This window comes from Mytilus galloprovincialis, chromosome 7, assembly GCF_965363235.1.
Source record: "Mytilus galloprovincialis chromosome 7, xbMytGall1.hap1.1, whole genome shotgun sequence".
In the NCBI taxonomy this organism is placed as follows: Eukaryota; Metazoa; Mollusca; class Bivalvia; order Mytilida; family Mytilidae; genus Mytilus; species Mytilus galloprovincialis.
This window is the reverse complement of record NC_134844.1, coordinates 42,114,573-42,135,738: the sequence shown is the minus strand read 5'-3', so window position 1 is coordinate 42,135,738 and position 21,166 is coordinate 42,114,573. Positions and strand designations below refer to the sequence as shown.

Here is a 21,166-nt window from a genome sequence, read left to right as displayed (position 1 = left end):
ACGCCAGAAATCAAAATAAGTTTAAAATGCTAAATAAAGTACGAAGTTGAGGACCAAAAGTTCTTAAAAGTTTTGCCTAATACGGCTAAGGTAATATATTCCTGGGGTAGAAAATCATTAGTATTTCAAAATTTCAAAGTCTTGAAGACAGTTAATTTATAATTATGACCATACCAATGATAATTCATGACAACACAGAAGTGCTGACTACTGAGCTAGTGATACCCTCGGGGAATAATATCTACACCAGCAGTGGCATAGACCAAGTGGCATAGATCCAGTGGCTGTAAATAAACTCATCATAGATACAAGGATTGAAATTTTGTACTTACGCGTTTTGTCTTCAAAAGATTCAGATATACTGAGATAGTTTTAAGTGCAAATTAGTTATGTAAGAAAATATTTCATAAGAATTATATATTTCGGGCAATTGGTCACCTAATATAATTATGAATATAAATCGTGTCTTATCAGGATTGGTCAGACGTTTCATCGCATATTAGGTTAAGGTGACCACGTAAATACACGTGTCAAACATGTGCGACTTAATTTTATAAATTGGTAAATATAAAGAGTCAGGCCTACAAATTTAATCTTCATATCATAACTAAACACTTGAATCTTTAAACTGACTAAAATGTTGAAGTATTTTGGTCTGCTGTTTGTAGTAGGCAGCGTCTGGTGTGGCAATCTTGTTGAAGTGTTACAAGCTGATGGAGAGAGTAAACTCATTAAATACGTCACAGCTGCTGGACTGGCCCCTGCTATACTTGCAGGTATTTTCTACATTTAGTTTTTATCCAAATAATGGTTTTCGGGTATATGAATTGCTTAGAAATGACTTTTTCCAATAAGTTATAATCTAATTATTTTCTACAAAACAAATACCATTATGATATTTGCTTTCTTTCTTACACAAAATAAAACATACACACATGGGAAATGAACAGTACTATTCATATAAATATTATAATGCGACATATTGACTCTTGGAGTTACTAGTACATAACCCCATGGCTAACTTCTTTTTTCAATGAATATTTGACTCTTCAACTTACTAGAACATAACTCCATGACTAACTTATTTTTTCAATGAATATTTGCCAGGAACATACACAATCTTTGCCCCAACTGATGCTGCATTTGACGCCATCGGAACTGAAGCAGAACTTCTAAAGGACACAACAGCTTTAGGAAATATTCTAAAGTACCATGTAGTGAAAGGTACAATACCAAGCTCAGCAGCCAAAAACGAACTTCAGTTAGAAACACTTGCGGGAACAAAAATAAGATTCAACATTTACTCACACAATAATGTAAGTATATCATTATAACAGATATCAAAATATTTTATTTTTTATTTTTTATGTTCAATTTTTAATTTTAAAATTTAATTTATAAGTATATCATTATAACAGATATCAAAATATTACTTTTTTTTTAAATTTTTTATGTTCAATTAGTAATTGTAAAATTTAGGTTATCATCTCTTATTTATATAAGTGGATGTCGTGCGATTGCTAATGGAGACCATATGACATGGATGTTAACATCTATAGGTCACCGCATGGTTTTCAACAATTAGGAAAACATCCACAAACGATCAAAGTTCGAAACAATTTAAAAGTAAAATCCAGCATTTATGCTTACAATCAGTAAGCGAAAAAAATCAAGAATGGCAAACAACAACCATTAAAGTATTGGTTCGTATATATATATTATGTTTCGTGTAAAACATATGGGTGAACGATCATCTCTTAAACTTCAAACTGTGGTGTATTATCAACACATAAGAAAAATAGTCAAAGAAAAAACAAATAGAAAAGGGCTTGACTAATCCGATCAGTACAAGTCACAAACAGCTAAATGAAAGACAAAGGACACACAGTATCGACATACCTTTACTCGCGGCTACTGGAAGCTACTTTTAAGCCCAATTGAACTAAATTAAATATATAGGCAATGTTTCCCAGACTTAACTATCAATCAGTAAACTTCTGAAATATTTAGTAAAAGAAAACACTTTAAATCAAGGTGAGAATCGCATGTGATGCCTCAGTTTGATATATTCATTGTTAAATTCGATGTAACTCTGGTTGTTATAAACCATCTGCTACAAAAATGTATGAATAATAAATCTCATTTATATGGTACTATTTTAGGCTGTAACCGTTGAGGGTTCAAAAATAACAAAATTTGACCTATCTGCATCCAATGGAGTAGTTCATGTCATCAACAAGGTTATGATGCCCCCAACCGGAGACATAGTAGACCTGGTTGTCGGTAACAACGATCTCAGCACATTGTTGACTCAGGTTCAAAATGCTGGTCTCGCTAATGCATTGAAAGGTATATGCAAATTACAATTAGGGTTGAAACGTGACCTTTTCCTTTATTGCTAAAATACAATACTGTATTCGTCCTCTTTCAGAAATGCAGAATATGAAGAATGTTTTCATTTAACTAGCGAAAATATTGACAATTGGTTTTGATATACACGTAAAAAAAGGAAACAGTACAAGTCCAGTTTATCAAAATATATAATAAATAAAAAGAAATTGTTGAATTAACCAATGAAAAAGGTTCATGCGTAAGGCGGTTTCTTATGATTCAGAAAGTCGTACAAATCCTGAAAGGGAGAACATGCAGGGTTACCGAGGTCAAGTTTAGTTTGCTGGTAAAAAAAGACGACAACAATTTCAAAACTAATTTCTAAATCAGTGTTCAAATATCTGCGAAAGCATTTAAAATTTTATTTCGACCATGTTTACGTTTCAAATTTCATAGTGTATTGACTTGTAACGTTGCATTTGTTAGTTAATAATATTTTCAGTTCTTCTTTCTCTCTTTTGATGAAAAGACTGGATGAAAGAAATATATCAAAAAAATATACTGTTTAAACAGAAAAAAATATGGATGTATGAAAGCTAAGAGAGGTGTCATTCTTTTATGTATTTTTTTTTTTTTTAATTTCCAGGTGATGCACTGACAGTATTTGCACCAACGAATGCTGCCTTTGCTAGTCTTGGTCCATCACTTCTAGCAAAATTAGCATCAAATAAAGGTCTTCTTACAGGTATGTATTTATTTAGAATCGATTTAAGGAAAAGCGGTCTCCTCGATGGTCTTTTAAAACGGTGCATACCTCGAGTACGTGGGTCGTTGGTTTGATAACTAAGAAATTTAAAATTGGTATTTGCTGCTCAGATGATAAACAATCGGCACTCATTCTTAAGACCAAAGACTGGTGGGCTTAGAATTATAGTAATGTTTTGGTGAAGGATGCAACTGCAACCTTAGATATAAGCAGATGTGGTATGAGTGCCATTGAGGCAATTCTCTATCCAAGTAGCTACAACCTTGTACACTAACACGTTAAAAATCCATCGGTTTAGTACAAAGCAGGGTTATTTTTTCATATCAACATGATTTTGTCCTGAGATGCATGTTATATTTACTACTGGAAGTTAAACACTTCTCCATAATCATTTTTTGGTAAGTTGATTAAAACTTCAGATAAGTTACAATCCAACAACACATTTAAAGTATTTCTAAAGTTTTTTTATATGGACATTTAAAGTATTTCTATAAAAAAATATATGTTTTCAACATATCCTTCATTTTGTCCTTTGCTTCGTACTTCAATGAATATATATGAATGAACGAAATCATTTACAAATATATTTTCGTATCTTCTTAATTATAATTTCCAGTAACATAATCTCGTTTAACATATGTAACATATCTAGATAGCGGAAACGAATCGCCCATTGACGTGCAACATTCAAAAGCCACATATTTTAAAATATGTTATCGTAAGTAATACTTTGTACTATGATTTTATAGAAATACTGGAATACCACGTAGTACCTCATACAGAATACTCAGAAGGTCTGTACAACAGAGAAACCTTACGAACAATTGACAGACACCATGACCGTATCCGAATTCACACTCGAAGTGGTAAGCATTTTAAGATAATTTATATGTGTTCAAAAGAGAATGTGTTTTTTTTTCAAATTAAAGAAAATATAAGAAAAAAACAACACTTCGTGAACTTTTCTTTACTAGCTTTCTATCAAACGTAATGATTGGTACTTTCATATTCTATATCCGAGTAACCATGGCAGAAATAAAACACTATTGCTGCAAAACCAATATATTTAGATCCAAATTATGTAAAGATCAGTGCTTATATCAAAATTACTATATATCTACTTTGTACCAATTGGATGAGCTAAACCCTTTTCAACTGATTTTTATACCCCATTTATGGACATTATGTTTCTGGTCTGTGTGACCGTTCGTCCGTCTGTCCCGCTTCAGGTTAAAGATTTCAGGTTAACATTTTTGGTCATGGTAGTTTTTGATGAAGATGAAGTTCAATCAACTTATAACTTAGTACACATGTTCCCTATCATAATATGATCTTTCTAATTTCAATGCCAAAGTAGAGATTGTCTCCCATTTTCACGGTCCATTGAACATAGAAAATGATAGTGCGGATTGGGCATCCGGGTACTGGGGACACATTCTTGTGGTAGTTTGCTTTTATGATATACTGTAACACCACTATGGTTCCTATGTTAAAGGGGGTGACGACTTCGTACTAGTTTATTTCTTGTGTAGTAATACAGTAACTAAAATACTTCAAGTTAGTGTACAGTATTATACCGATGTGCATAACTTGATTTCTTTTATATCCGTTCCAAGATATAAAAAAAACATGAGAAAACTTCAAAAACAGTGTGATGGGGTCATTGGGATGTACTGATCAGGTAATCGTCTCATACTTTAAAATGGGATTAATTAGAAAGTTTCCATTTATAAAATAAAAAAAACGTTTACATTTTTATGATACACCGACTTAATTTGAAATATCAAAAGTCAACTTACATATATAAATATATATAAAAATGTGTTTGTGAGCGCTTAGCCATTCCAATAATTCGAGAGCATCATGCAAGAGTCGCAGTGCGATTGTTCAATGGAAGTTAATGTCTAGACCAAAACGGATAGAATAACCACTTAGATATATACGAACGGACACGCAATAATTGTGCACAATTTTTTTTCAGATGGAAGCGTCGTTGTGAACTCATCAAAAGTGACAAAGGCGGACATTTCAGCAACAAATGGTGTCGTTCATGTTATAGATCATGTACTTATTCCTTTCAGATACAGACTTCAATTTGGATTTGGAAAGTAGATAAAACGAAATTTATTGATTTCGTAACTATTTATGGATAGTTGCTATTTATAAATGTATTGTTCAGACTTTTTTCACATGTAAAAACAACAAACTTAGTGTATTCATTGCTGTTGTTATGTTTGTTATTTATAATAAAGTTATAAAAACTAACATTTTACACATTGTTGACTGCCGTACGGTGACCTATAATTGTTAATTTCTGTGTTATTAGGTCTCTTTTGGTGTATTGTCGCATTGGTAAACATACCACCTCTGTTTATGTTTATTTTGCATCAATTTTGTATTGAATATGTAATCATAAGGTTTACTTCATACATCTTTTTTAAATAAGGATTGAGGGCGATATATACCTTTGTAATCATCATCATCAATAAAAAAAAAAATTGATAAAGTATATGCGTCCAAAGTGCCTTTAGGGGAATCACCTACATCATAGACGCTCAAAACTAAATTTGAAAGCCGACAATGTATTATAGGTACCGAATGAGTTAACATTTAGAACCGCTAAGGAATTGGATCTCAGTAGACCTGGTGATTGGAAGGTTGTTTAATTGTTTTTTATTTTTATTGGCTTAAGGTGGTTTTTTTTTTTTTTTTATATATTTTCATTTGCTTAAAGTCGGATTAATGGAATTATTGCCGGTGGGGTAACACAGATTACCTTACCAGAAATACTATACACTGATTTTTCACGTCATTTAGGGTAGATATATACAATGATGCAAAGAGAACATTGAATATGTAAACATTGTTATATTGATGAGGTTGAAGATGATTCCCACTTTTCCTTAACATGTAAAACTAATATTTTTTTTCGAAATCAGCCTGGAAAAGACATGAATTATATTTTTCCAGAAATTTTAAAGTCATAAGAAACTTCAAATTAAGAAAAAAAATGCATATGTTTTTTTTTATAACTCAATGGATAGTTTCATTATAAAACTTATGTACATATACTTTTTTCTTAAGAAAATTCTTTAATTTGCTCATATTTAGAAGAAGTTTACTTTATTTTAATTGCTTCCTTCCAGGAAACAATTCCCCGACATGTTTTCCGTATGCAAAGTGACCTCAGTGTGACCTATCTCGTAAAAACCCGGTGATCGCAATACGCATGGCTGTCCTTAAAATAAACTATTATTTGATTGAACATGTTAAACACGTTCTCAATATCCATGCTTTTGTTGATTGTTGACAAACAGGTGACAATCGTTTAACTTCGGCTTCAAAACACGAACTTTAATTACCTGCCATATTTTCACAACAACACTGACCGATTGATAAAAAAAATGACGATTGTACGAAATTTATGCCAAAAAAATGATAAAATCGTGCACAGAAGACTAAGTTTATGATGTTTGTATGCATTGGTTCAAGAATTGGAATAACATTATTTTTCACCGGTCACTCGTTTCATATGACTTTAAAATTGTCTGAAACAGATAAAAAGCAAGTCCTTCTATCTGTATTGGATATTACGCAGCTTAGTGTTCCAATCATTAAAAAGTCGTTTGCACCGAGGAGAGTGGACACAACACAGTCACCTGCATAATTCCTACTACTTTTTTCATTCTATATATATGATATTTTTAAAATATGTTTTAATTTTAGCATCGTGTATATATTTGTATTGTATTGTTTATATGTCTCCAATCCCTCGGGTTATACATGTGCACGTCATTAATAAAGTAATCTAAACGTTATATGGATAAACTGGATCCCTGTGTCATAAAGTAATTTGGACTGCTTTAAAATATTTCTTGTATTTATTCTCATATACAAGCACTTAATATAATCCTGCCTTCAAATATACATATTATCAATTCTATTATTTAAAAAAAGTTTTCGAAGCAGCCATTAAGAAGTTATTCCCAATAAAATATTCATCCCTTAGCTCAACATACTGACGAAGATTTTTTTACCTGATAAACGGTTACCCACAGATGACAAAAAATAAGAACTTTGACGGAAAGATTGCGATTGAAATCAAGCGTATCGATCTACTTAAAAAATGAAAACAACACGTTCAATAATTTCATTGATTCTCTTCCATATGGAACGACCAATGCCGAATATATGTATAATAACCGAAACAGTTGAAGAGCTAATTGACAAAAATAGCATCTACAAATAGCCAAATCCATCTGCGGTCAACTTCCCTGAAGGAGGAGAAACCTTTGTTTCTTTATAATTTAAAAATTTAAAAACGGACAATTTTAAACTGGTTTTATTCACAAAAAATTAACAAGAAAATTAATGACCGGCAACCACAGAAACCAAAAGAACAGTCTTATCAAGAGTTTTACAGGTTGCATTTCTGTAAATATTGACAATGCAATTGTCCATAGGAACTCCTTTAGATTTAGCTGCTAAAACTGTACCACTTTTACTATGAAGTTTTGAAAAAAATCTTATCCTAGAATTGAAAGTTCATATGCACCACAATTTTTTTTCAAAGGTCAAAATATAAGGCTGTGCGGCATATTTTCATCGTTTATATGCCCTGAACTACCCCTACCTCAAATGAAAGGTTACCACAGATTTCAATGTAAACCATATGCACATGTACATTTACTGGTAACACTCCCAAGTTATATCTCTGTGAAATGGAACACAGAAAGTATAACTGGGAACCAGTATGTAAACAAAAAAAAGTGGCGTTATCGGAACAGTACACATTCAGTTAAACAACTTTTTTTTTTTAAATAAAATGTTTTTTTTTACTTAATCGAACAATTTATTTCTTATAAATATAACTGAAAAAGTAGACATAAAGATGAGAGTCTTAGTACATTGTGAATCATGGCAAGAAAATTGTACGTAACTCAATTTATTTTATCTCTTTATTGTAAAATATTACTGTTTTCCTAAGGGTTAGTATTGGCTTTGAACTAACAGGCTGTTGGTAAAACCGAGTACTCTCAGATGTGTTAGTGAAAGTCTATTGTGTGATGTATAAATACCCTGCCACGTCGGCCTCCACTGTATGTTTTTGTTATATGTGCTTCTGCTTTGTATCGGTCTGATGAGTAAATTCCTTTTCAAATTGATTTATACAGTTTGTTCTTATGTTGTCATTCTTACATTTGTCATTTCGGGGGCTTTTGTGGTATCTGGTTAACGCATTGTTGGAGGCCGTACCGTGGACTATAGTTGTTAATTTCTCTGTCATTTTGGTCTCTTGTGAAAAGTTGTCCCATTGGCAATCATACCACATCTTCTTATTTTTTATATTTTCTATTATTGTTGTATAAGTTTGCCCCGCATTTATTGATTTAAATTTGTCATTTCAGGAAATTTTATAACTGACTATGTGATAAAGGGTTTTCTGGAAGGCCGTACGATAACCTTAATTTGTTAACATTCATGTAATTTGGTCTCTATAGTGAAGAATTTTCTCATTGGTATTTTTACCAAAAAATTCAGATTTGTATATCTATCGTAACTCTATATGGAAAAACATCTTTATCAAAACTTTAACTTGTTGGAAATAACACGGACAATCCTTGAGCAATGGAAAAGTTGATAAAGTTTTCCGCAGGCATGACGATTTTCGGTGATGGTCTGAATGGAATAAATACTATTAACTCTTGAATGCATTTTAATTCTAGTTAGTTAATTGTCTTCGTCATGGTCCTCTTCATGATCATTTTCATGATTACTATTATGGTCTTCTACTTCAATCATAGTTTCGGATTTTTTAGTGTCATTAGTTTTGGTATTCACCGGTAGCACGTGTACCGTCCGTGAAAATCTTGGACTTCTGTAGCTAGGGCTTAATTCGTTTAACCCATCACTTTCTATATCAATTCTCGCTAAAGAATCGGCTAGTCCTTGAAATCTCGGATCTTCCGATGCTCTGTTATAAAACGAATGCATTGGTACAAATTCTGAAAATATTCCATCACTATCAATTGTATGAAATATTTGCGTTTGTCCATTCGCCTCTTTCAGTTTAAAAATCACATGTTTGCCATTTGTTTGGAGTTCCGGAAGTTTAAGCACCTCTAGATCAGAAACCGAAAATGCACTTTTAGTTCTTGAATTATTATTAAAAGAACTTGCTTGTACGTTTGGTGGTCTATATGAATATTCACTAGAAAGTCTACTCAGTATCCTGTTTTCTTTTGTATTATGCTGAATGTCCGGTAATGATATATTATTATCCGCCATGTGCTGTTGACGTTTTTTCTGCCTCCACAGAAAAGAGCGTTTGTGTAAGTCGAGTATTCGTCGTACACGATTTTGTTCTATTTTTATATGTGAAAGTTTAACATCCAGTTGTTGTTGTTGTGTTGCGTTGTCATACAAGAGAACTCTGGATATGTTCGATTTTGGCAGAGTGCTGCGTTTTCTCTTCCCATAATTAGGCATGATTCTTGGTGGATTATGCATATACGACAAGGACGATGATTCTTTTCCATTTGGCTGTAGATCGGCTTCATTCACCTTTGCTTGCTGAGATGTCATTTTGCCAGACTATAAACTATTATTCTTGTTTTCTGCAAGAGAATAAAAACATATTTATAACGGTTAAACAATCTTCATATTGCTGCCTATCATATTTGTTTTTGTTTTTCGCATAAACCAGGCCGTGAGTTTTTTTTTATTTCTGGTCCCTTTAAAAGCTTGCTATGTGGTATGGGTTTCGCTACTTGTTGAAAGCAATAAAGTAACCTGAAGTTGTTTTAACTTCTATGTCATTTAGTCTCTGTTGGAGAGTTGTGGTATTGTTAATCATACCGTGGAAGTAATATATTGACAATCTAATACTTCCATGATCATACAACATCTTCTCAATATATCTCCATGTTATATTTATTTAAAAGTTTATGGTACCAGAACTGTAAAGAAAATTCGTGATTGTAATATTGTCATCTTATAATTATGCTGACAAGCATATGATAAACTGAAAAAAAGTAAGTATGTAAAAGTACATAACCCTCGATTAACTTACAATTCTATGTGGAATAGCTTATTAATGAGACAAGTATGTGCCCTTCCACCCCATCTCAAACATGTCTGTGAGATTTGAATTAATAAGGGTGTTATCTAAATGTCGAATAATATTTTGTGCATTTTGAATTACATGGTCTTTCAATATTCGATCTATATGAGGAACAAGTGGGCGTACATTGATCCAAGTTGTATGTATTTAAACGAAATTAAATGTGTTTTAAACTCAAACCCAGTTATGTAGGGTAAATATTCAATAATTAATAAGGTTGTATAATAGCATACCTTTATGCAGCTCTAACAATTGGTTTCCATACAAATGTGAATTGCAAGTTAAGAGTAATTAAAGAATTCTATCTTCTTAAGATCGCGTGTTTACACGAAAGTGTATTTAAATGTGTGTATTCAAGGATGATTTTTATATCCCTATTGTTTGCCATCTTATCGTTTTACGTTAAAAAGTATGAAATACATAAACTTTAAAAGTGAGAAAAATTGTTTACTTTCTTTATAAGGTTGTCGAAAACGATATAATGTACTTAAATTTGACCAGGATAAGTACATACGAAGAACACTTCAACCAGGATTTATGGTTAACCGATGGTAAACCACCTTGATATTTACAGTGCTTGCATTTTATTAGCATCTATTTCTAGCTACAGAACCGTAGCGTTTATGGTCATTATGATATATTTTGATTATTTGAGGAATGTAGCTCTTATGGTCCTTATTTTTTGGGTCAATTTTAGGACCGTAGCTCTTATGGTCATTACTTTTTGGGTAAACTTTAGGACCGTAGCTCTTATGGTCATTATGCTATTTTTTTGTCAATTTGAGGTCCGTAGCTCTTATGATATATTTTGACAATTTGATGTCCGCAAATTGTCAAAAGTTATCAGTAGGACCATGGCAACTACGGTTCCGTAGCTCATCTATCATAAAATTTACTTGTTTAACCCCTACCATGATCATCATAACAAATCAAAGTATATACGTTGAAATCGTATTCAACCTCCCGAATGTAGACATATATAATTGACCCATATTCGTTACAGGGCAAAATTCAATCTTCTCATCGCTCTTTGCAAATATATTTTTTTTTTCAAATTTAAAAGATAAATAATTACATTTCTAGCTTAAAAACACGGTCATTTGATACATATAAACTACATTGATGTATATAGGTATGAATGTAGTAATCTTTGTATAAATGGAACACAATCCAAAACTATGACCGGTTCACATAACCTTACGTTAGCTCGTATTTTTAACTTGCTCGCCTAGACTAATCTATAGACAGTCTTTTGTATTAATGATGCTCTAATTATATATGAGATTAATTTTGACACCCAAATAGTTCTATTTGCTAAGTTCAAAACAACAATCATAATGATTACTAGTATCAATATAATGTCGTTGAGTTAATAACTCGAACAACTTGAATGAAAAGGTTGTGAGAGCCAAACTAATGGTCGATTTAATAACAATTTCTGAAATGTCATATGTCACATACGTATACTCAATTTATAATCAAAAACAAAATTGATACCTGTTCTGGAATAGTATTTCCCATAAAGTAACAATTATAGCGATAGATATAAGAAGATGTGATATGAGTGTCAATGAGACAACTCTCCATCCAAGTCACAATTTGTAAAAGAAAACCATTATAGGTCAAAGTACGGTCACTAACAAATCCCTTTTTTGTAAGTTATGTACATGACTGTACGCATTGAAATTCGAATTCACTAAAAAAAAAATCAATCAATTACATTTACCACTGCACCTGCCACATTCATAACATAGTTATTATAGTTAATGTTTATCTTGTCCTACCTGTAATCGATGTTGCTATCTAAACTACATCATTTATTTTTTCCTATTTGTCCATAAAGACAGTCGTATGTCATGTCTATGTTTGTATATCAAATCTTACTTCAGAACTATCTAATGAAAAAGTGTGTACTGTGATTATACTAGCCAGGCAGGAGATCTGCAATTAAAATGTATTGAAGGTGTCGTTCAATTACTTTCCTATTTATGAGAGATTTAAATTCTGTGTTCCGTGAATCAAATCGTCCTACGAACTCTATAGCTCTCAGTGTCACTTCATTGCATCATAACTAAGCTGTTATACTTTTCTTTCCGAATGCAATATTGAAAATGTGGCTGTATTCATCTCAATTCAATGTAGTTACACTTTATGATTTCAAATAATTATTAAACATGATCGTTAGGTACTTGTATATAAATGTTTTGTCGCGAATGCCAGTCCAATTCAAGTTTTAAAAGTAAAATAACAAACATACCGTACTCCTTTCTCAAGTGGCAATATCAATATTTAACTGACAATTACAAAAAATCGCTGTTCTGACTAATTTTTAACGAATAAATATTGCAATATTGTTCATATTTAATAATAACTGGAACTCATACATGTATAAATGAGTTGATGACAGAAATTTAATAATCGAACAGTTCATTGGCTTATGTTTCAATATATCATTTAACACATACTACTTCATAATACAATTGTCTTAATCATCTATCTGCGAGGTTTGATTTTTATGTCAAATTAGTATACCCGATAACTATGGTAATTGTCATTTTGTAACGACCATTGAAGTCCTTGTGTGAAAATATTATTGACAATTACCAGATTGAGAACAGTCGCCCAAATTAAATGATATAAAAATAAGGAGATGAGGTATATGATCGATAATGACACAGCTATCCACCAAAGTTCAAATAATGTTGATTTAAGCAAGTACATGTATATGCAACTGTAAGGCCTTCAACCATGAGCAAATCGCATACCGTGTAGTCGGCTATAAAGGGTATCGACATGAAACAATTTGAAACAATTCATTCGAGTAAACTAACGGCATGATTTAAAACAAAATAATTCATATCAAGTCAAAAAAGTGAACCACAAAGTATGAATCTCAAATGAAAAATACTGACATTGGTTTTGTATGCATGGTAAACTTAAACCAAATGCAATCGTCGTGTTGCCACTAGCTTTAATAGAAAATCTGTAGGCCAATTTGATTAAATTTATATCTTTAAAAAAATCCCAATAGATATCAACAAAGTTAGTTGTGAAGCTCTATACAAATTTTGGATTTGTATTTATATGTTTAAAGGATCATATCCAATCTATTCTTCATAACACTACAGACGGTATTTGTTATTCGTTTATAAAAATCTCGATGATTATAACTTGATTAATTTCATCACATGTTCTCATTTTTGATATTGAATGATCTTAACAAGATTTTCTATAGTTAATTCAGATATAACCTTTAAATTATTTGTAGTTATTCCATGTTTAGTTTTATTTCTTCAATTTAGTATAAAAAGGAATTAACACAACAATACAGATATGTCAATCAAGCTATGAAGAGATTTATAAAGTATAACTTTATTTATTCAAATCATGCTCTGTGATATCATTGAATAGAGGTTACTCTATGATTATATTCTAAATTGAAGAAATATTCTAGAATAGTGTTTACAGTTTACGACGTATTGAAGTATTTGTTCTTGACAGAAACAAGGGTTCATAATAATATTTGTAATCTATCATGAACAGATACTTTAGAAATGTTTATTTTCAGAGGGAGAGCAGTTACGAACGAGAATGTGTCCATTGTACACGGATTCCCAATCCGCACTATCATTTTATATGTTCAGTGGATCATGAAAATGGGATAAAAACTCTAATTTGGCATTAACATTAGAAAGATCATATCACAAGGAACATGTGTACTAAGTTTCGAACGAACGGACGGACGAACGGACGCAAAGACCAGAAAACATAATGCCCATAAACGGGGCACAAAAACACATATATTTCGAATGACACATGGAGCTCATAAAAAAATTCATATTGATTGGTATGATAGTTTATGAATTATGTTAGTTTTACATGATCACATATCATAAACTCTAAAGACTCCTTTTTTACTTCCTGCCTGTCTGGTAACTGATTTAGATTAACTGGTCAAAACCTAATGTGAACTTTTTTTCTGTGCGTCCGTCATTTCGTTGTAGACACTTGAAACCATTTTGTCCCGATTCACTGAAGCAACTGTAACCATATGTGTCCTTTTCCTAAGAACGGTTGTATTTAATTTGTTATATTGACCTCCACAGTTTTGCCTAAACTTAAAGATCTACATGAGAACTGTGAAACAAAATGAAACAGAGCATCGCAGAAAAGGTCCGAACATTGCAATTATGTTCATTTGGTACCCACTTGTTTACTAAACTAAACACCATCAAGTCGATTTAAAAAAACATATATTTTATACTCACAATTAAGGAACTATATCCGCGTAAATATATACTACAAAACGAGTTTCACATGACATATTTATATACTGTATTCCCCATTTCATCATGAAGATCCCGCTCCGTCATCGATCATATTGTTATTTTACATTATAAATACTGTATTATCTAAGGTTTTCGTCAAGTGGTCTACTTAAAAGTATGATAAGTAATTTATGATATCAGAAGTAAATCTTCTGTTAAGATATGAGCTATGTTTGACACATTTTTGTCTTTATTTGTTTCTCTTTATCTCTAAATAGCAATAAAATTGTGAAATAAGTGTACATGTAAATCAAATATTCAAAATTGACAATGCAGTAGCATGCAATGCAAATCAAGAATTTTATTTGCTTCAAATAGCCTTATGGGACCATAATTTATCATTGTAACAATTATAGATATGTGGTGTAGTTGACAATGATACAGTAAATCTGAGACAAAAACTTCGTAGTCCGGTGGATTGTTTTTCATTGGCAATCATACCACATCTCATGTTTTTATATATAAGTGTCTGTGTACTGCCTTGGACAATAAAACCAATTCTTTACTGCTCTTAAAAAAAATTAAAAGTTGTTGATTTTCATTTCTTTGGCCTGGACCATTACTGTAGAGAAATAATTGTTAAAATGCGCATCTGGTGCATTAAAATTGGTACCGTTAATATTATGTGCACTCAATACTCTTATATGTTTTCAATTGAATTTTCCCAAATACTCATACCCTTAAGTTTGTGTGGCCCTGATGATTTTCAATTACACATTATGTTGAAAGCTGTAAAATGTATCTAAAATTTGAATTGATTTTTAGTCAAGAAAATTATAATTTATAGATGCAATTTTAAATAAAACAATCTGAACATGACCCGTACATGGAAGAGCTAGTTTTACATTATTTTATTATTGAGCCACGTATTTGCTTTTACTGACATTCATATTATTACCATTTTCCATCAGAAATCTTATAAACAACTGAATACAATAAATTTTATGTTTAAAAATGCGTCGAGACTAGAAAAATTATCGACTTTCGACATGTATGACCTAGCTTCAACACAAACTTCCTTCGAGAACTAAAACACTGTTGAAAAAATTTAACCACAATGTGTTTGATTTGTGACAGCGTTGGGAACAACGGGCTGGGTTTCAGAGTTCTTTAGAATCTTACCTTTCGCCTATTCAAATGTGACAATACGTCAAGCTCTTAATTGCCCCTAGTATAGAGAGTTTTCAATTATATATTTTTTTCAAGTAAAGAGACCAGATTTTGGCCGTGGTATACCTTCTCCACCTTTTCATTGACACGAAACTTATAGCAAGTTATCATACATTTGATCTTAGTGATCTTCCATACAAAGTATAGTAAGTACTGCTGTTTGACAAGAAATACACACCCAACTACAGAGTATACTAAATTCAGTAAACATTTATGAAGGTAAGCATTGTTTATTGTGCTGTTAACGTTGACGTTAATGTCAATATCTAGCAAACACGATTTTTAAACTTCAAATGTATTTTAGTTCAAGTTGAAGTTATTTGTGAATACTTATTTAGTGGTAAAATATGCATGCATTATTCATATCGATTTTGTAAACACAGTCCTATATTAAAAACAAATGAAATGTGACTCAATTATTGAATGGATGAGCTTAGGCCTTCGTTAAGCAACTGTTCAACCATTCGTTTTAGAGTGCATTTCTTTTTAACCAAACTTTTGTAAACTTTGTGTGGCGTTTGTCATTCTTTTCTAAACGCTACAAAAGTAGAAACAAATACATCGTTTAATCAGCGTTTACTGACCCTGTTTGAACTTTCAATAATGCATGCACATGTTGTTAGTAAACAAACTTATTACAAAAGTAGAAACAAATACAGAGTTAAATCAGGTTGAAGTTGGAAACAAATGTAAATAAGGCCACGAAAGGTAAAATGTACTATGCAATATAGATATTGAAATGTTATATCCTTATTCATGTAAATTTTTCCTCACTAGTTTTGTTTGAACTGTTATAATAGATTCACCGTGGGTTATCCCAATGTTTACAAACTATCAATAATTTCTGACAGCGATTCACTTCAAATTTGTGATAGTATTGTCAACTATTCAAACTTAAAAGATTACAAATAAATTTACAGTTTCAAACAATATTGCATTTCACAGATAATTTAATAGCTGTTAAACTCTGAATTGAAAATACATTAAAATAGGAAAATACACCATGTCATGTCTTCTGTGACAAATTTTCTTTCATTTTAATCTGTAAATTTCAATAGAAATGCAAGATTATAAAGAACTTTGTTAAAAAAGTCATCAAAGGTACCAGGATTATAATTTAGTACGCCAGACGCGCGTTTCGTCTACATTAGACTCATCAGTGACGCTCATTGTTGAGTTTTATCATTCCATTGCTACAAGGTTCTTATTCGACCAGTTGATCTGGCAGCAAAGTGTACACTACTATTGCTTACTTCTACCATACTTGTTAATAAGTTGATAAATCAGGTCATTAGTATGCATAAAGTATTTGCCACTAGACGTTAAGCGAACAACAATCGATCAATCAATAAGTAAAAAGAGATATTTTTGTTCTTCAAATTTTGATGCTATTTGTCTCAGAAGGCATATCGTTTTGGATTATTTTCCTATTTCAATGTATGTTTAATTCAGAGTATATAACATATTATTTATGTTTGATCTGATAGCGTTCCAGTAATTAGATAGTATATGTACACAATTTTAAACACAATTTGACTAAAATGAACGTCCTTTGGTCCAAATTAATCAAAGTACAAAATAAAAAGATTTTGAACTGCAAATAAAATAAACCTTTTGAATGTTTACGTTATGCATATTATCTGTCAATGTAAAATGTAAAGGACTTGCATGTTGTGATCTTTTCACTTGAAATTATAAAAGATTTTAAAGAAACAATATGATGTACATGATAATGGGAAACATAATTATTACAATTTGGCTATATATTTGTTTTCAGTATATTTGTATAAAATGTTCAATTAAATTGTCATTACAGGTACAAGAAGAACCTTCTTTTTGTATATCATAAGTATGGACTCCGTTGTAGTAGACACAATTCGTATGACATGTTGCAATTTCAAAATCAAATATAATCTCTACAGCAATTGTTTGAACATCAGTCAATTCTTTACCGTCGAATGTTGACTTTGTAGATGTGTATGGAAATGCCTTGGTTCCAATTCGATACGAGATCTTAAACCTAGTTTAGCATTATAAAACATCAACTGAATGTATTTGATATTTATAATGTACTAGTATATTGAGCCAAAGATTTCAGTGCCGGAGAATTGACAAAACGTATAGAAACGAGTTTTGAAAGATGTCTTACAAATTCAATTAATATTTTAGTAGCAGTACTGTGCTTGATTTTAATTATTAGACATAAACCATGATAGTTTAACAGCAGCTACACCAATGTTATGTAAGTGATGCAACATCAGGAACAAACTCAGAACAAACTGCAGATCCGGTTTTTGAAATTAAACAGTTTTTTTTTATTGCATCTAAGTTTGTTTTTTCCCTTTAACAATCTGTTACTTTGACGCAATCATTTGAAGAAATCATGATAATGGATGGACAAACCAGTCGATATTATATCTGATTTTGTAAAAGATTAAATACAAATACATTTAAGTGAACTGGTACATATTGTACCGGATTGGGACTGTGACTGCATCAAAAAGAAATATCATACTCAAGATCTGAAGCGAATATTAAAAAAATGAAAATAGTAATCATTTTAAACCACGGACTGTCTACTTTCCGTCAATTTTAATTACATACATGTTAAAATTAATGTATATGTTCAGAGTATAAAATGAAGATTTCGATATTATCAAAATGCAGAAGAGTGTACCGGTATCTTATTGGTGGGAAAACGTGCAGGGACATTAAATATTATGATACATTGTTTAAACTATAGCATAAATATATAAAACAACCAAAACAAATGCATTATTGATGGTAATTATAAGTAACTGGAAACAAAACGGAAATATATATTTATACTTACGTTAAGATCTATTTTGAGATTTGTACGACATGGTTATAAGTTTCGTAAGTTGGTGCATTAGTGTGTTTCAGTTTTATTGTTAAAACCATAATAAGTCTGAAGGACGAACTTAACATAGTTTAAATGTTTCATTTAATATATATTGGTATACACAAACTAATATTGCTGACCCAGACAACATACGGTTAATTGAAAATAAATTAGATATACTTTCAATATCCTTAATTGAGAAACTTGCTTCCCTTTTAAAGTTTTAAAGCAAAAGTTTTTAAATCATAGATATTTCTTTGACATAATATGTTGGTTGTAAATATGATTTTTTTCTCAGAAGCTGACTTTGGAATCTTAGCTATTAATTTCAAGTGTATGCTATTGTTATATGATTATTTATCCGAATAAATATTGTTAAAACTAACATGAATTAAGTGTTCTGTTTTGATATAACTGTTTCACACCAAGACTTAAATTTTAGAATATGTCCTCTTGATAAGTTGATATTACTAATAGATTGAATTTTTATAGGAAAGATCAAATTTATCAAACACATTCTTTGATATTGTCGTGAACGTATTCAGTCAAATAGTTTACGTCTCAAGAATAAAAAGATGTCAATGGAAAATTGTCTTGTCACGTTTGTCAAAGTTTTGAGTTGTCATTAAGTGTCTATTTACAAATGTATGGGTAGATTTTGATGCCCTGTTCACCTGTGCATTTTAGATACAAGTAATAAAATAAAGATGCATGTTGAATAATAGATCGTTTTCTTGTTGTCTTTTATAAGATGTAGTTATATGCAATAAATATGAGCACAATGCAGACTATTTGACTATCATTAAAACCCGCTGCAATTGTTAGCACCTGTCCTAAGTCAGGAATCTGTTGTTCAGTTAGGAGATAACTGTATTGTATTTTAAGCTCCGACGGCAGCAATTGGGGATTTGATGGTCGCAAATTAAGTGATGCCGTCGGATCTTAAAATACAATGTTGTTATCTCAATTCTAATGAAACTGACAGAAAATAACGTTAAAACATGTATTTAAAGTCTGTCATATGCCGTCTGCGCCTGCGTGAACGTCCCATAGCATCAATTGTCAATTGATGCCATGTAAATAAGTGACGTTATCGAATCAAAATGAACGTCACAAATGTTGTTGCATTAGAATAGTCGTTTGTTGATGTGATTCATAAGAGTTTCTCGTTTCTTTTTTTATACCGTTGGTTTTCCCGTTTGAATGGTTTTACACTAGTAATTGTTTTGGGGGTCCTTTATGGCTTGCTGTTCGATGTGAGCCAAGTCTCCGTGTCGAAGACCATACTTTGACCTATAATGGTTGACTTTTATAAATTGTGACTTGGATGGAGAGTCTCATTGGCACTCATACCCCATCGCCTTATATCTATCTATTTAAAAATGACCGATAATTTTTCTTAGTCGGTGCTTAGATAATTCAATGTTGCATAGTAATTCAAGCCATATACAAATTTGAATTAGAATAAATTATCCGTCTACCTGAACACAAATAGACATTTTATTGACTTTTCATTTCATTGTTTAAAGTATTAGTGCCAATATCAAAACCTAGTTTTGTGATTATAAATCTTTAATGATTCCACAGTAAAATGTCGTAATGAGTATTGGTAGAAAAATTTTGATTTACACTTGTCAGATGTATAGTTGCCATGAATAGTGTTACCTTTGAAAAAACCGAAACTATATTTAATTCAAACTTATCAGATTTAATCATTAATATGTCTAACTTATTACGAGTCATCGAATGCATTATCATTAATTACTGAAAAGCTTTAACAAAAGCAATGACAACACACACACACACATAGAAACAGACACACATAATATACAAATTTACAATGATCTGAAAAAAGGAATTCATTTAAAAAAAAACCACCTAGAAACAGGAAACACTTTTTTCTCCATTTAAATAAAAAATATTGGATATTAGATGTAAACGTACGTACCTGCTCGCATGTTTCCATTTACTATATCAACAGGACAACATCATAATATAGATCTGAAATGAAAACAAAATTATATATGATCTCATTCACCACGGTCTGACTACATTCCACAAAAGCTTGTAACTTCTAACCATTTTATAATTATATCAATATGAACGCCAATCTGTATCTTTACAATGTATTATATTTGGGTATTAAATAAAATCGCTCTTAATCGTGTTTACTTTATGCATAATCATGACACAATTATATGACAGAGGTACGTTGTTGTGTAGGATTATATCTTTAATAAATATTTTTTCTTTTTATTTTAATACCATTTTAATTAAAGGTTTGAATATTTTGAAATTTTCATAATCGTATGAATGCTTCAAAATCTGTTTTTTTTTAATTGATAAAAATGTCAAAGCATTCAAATATAATGTTTTTTGCACTTTTAAGGTATCGATAGATACTTGGTCGATATACACTATTGCAATGTGTATGGAATATGATTTTGATTTTTTCTCATCAAATTGAGAATCAAAATAAGTTGTTTTAGGAAAAAAACATACCCCGGCCCTTTTTGAAGTTAAATGGTCGTGCCCTAATATATATTTGCTGTTACTTTAAAACAATGAAATCAGTAAATTGGAAA

The 21,166-nt window shown here is 31.1% G+C and overlaps 2 protein-coding genes across 7 annotated transcripts; one reads left to right on the top strand and one right to left on the bottom strand.

The window, feature by feature from the left end:
- The first annotated feature begins 581 nt into the window (after positions 1 to 581).
- LOC143083032 (transforming growth factor-beta-induced protein ig-h3-like) lies at positions 582 to 5,362 on the top strand. Its single transcript, XM_076259158.1, has 6 exons — positions 582 to 776; positions 1,108 to 1,316; positions 2,163 to 2,349; positions 2,978 to 3,076; positions 3,847 to 3,963; positions 5,079 to 5,362. The coding sequence occupies exons 1-6, from the start codon at positions 638 to 640 to the stop codon at positions 5,207 to 5,209; spliced, it is 882 nt and encodes a 293-aa protein (XP_076115273.1). The 5' UTR covers positions 582 to 637; the 3' UTR covers positions 5,210 to 5,362.
- Positions 5,363 to 8,037: 2,675 nt separating this feature from the next.
- LOC143083031 (uncharacterized) lies at positions 8,038 to 20,645 on the bottom strand. 6 transcript variants are annotated; one of them, XM_076259154.1, is made up of 2 exons: positions 20,530 to 20,645; positions 8,038 to 9,714 (listed from the first exon to the last, which is right to left on the bottom strand). In XM_076259154.1, exon 2 carries the CDS (start codon positions 9,680 to 9,682, stop codon positions 8,828 to 8,830), a length of 855 nt encoding a protein of 284 aa, XP_076115269.1. In that variant the 5' UTR covers positions 9,683 to 9,714; positions 20,530 to 20,645; the 3' UTR covers positions 8,038 to 8,827. The 6 variants fall into 6 exon arrangements, with proteins under 6 accessions (XP_076115269.1, XP_076115267.1, XP_076115271.1 ...); XM_076259152.1 differs by lacking the exon at positions 20,530 to 20,645 and adding an exon at positions 14,489 to 14,645; XM_076259156.1 differs by lacking the exon at positions 20,530 to 20,645 and adding an exon at positions 12,150 to 12,289.
- Positions 20,646 to 21,166: the final 521 nt, after the last annotated feature.

Excerpts from the sequence above, each read along its gene's own strand:
- LOC143083031 (XM_076259154.1), bottom strand. The coding sequence starts at position 9,682 with ATGACATCTCAGCAAGCAAAGGTGAATGAAGCCGATCTACAGCCAAAT.
- LOC143083032 (XM_076259158.1), top strand. The coding sequence starts at position 638 with ATGTTGAAGTATTTTGGTCTGCTGTTTGTAGTAGGCAGCGTCTGGTGT. Across the intron at positions 2,350-2,977 it reads TCTCGCTAATGCATTGAAAG|GTGATGCACTGACAGTATTT; the intron begins GTATATGCAAAT and ends TTTAATTTCCAG. Across the intron at positions 3,964-5,078 it reads CCGAATTCACACTCGAAGTG|ATGGAAGCGTCGTTGTGAAC; the intron begins GTAAGCATTTTA and ends ATTTTTTTTCAG.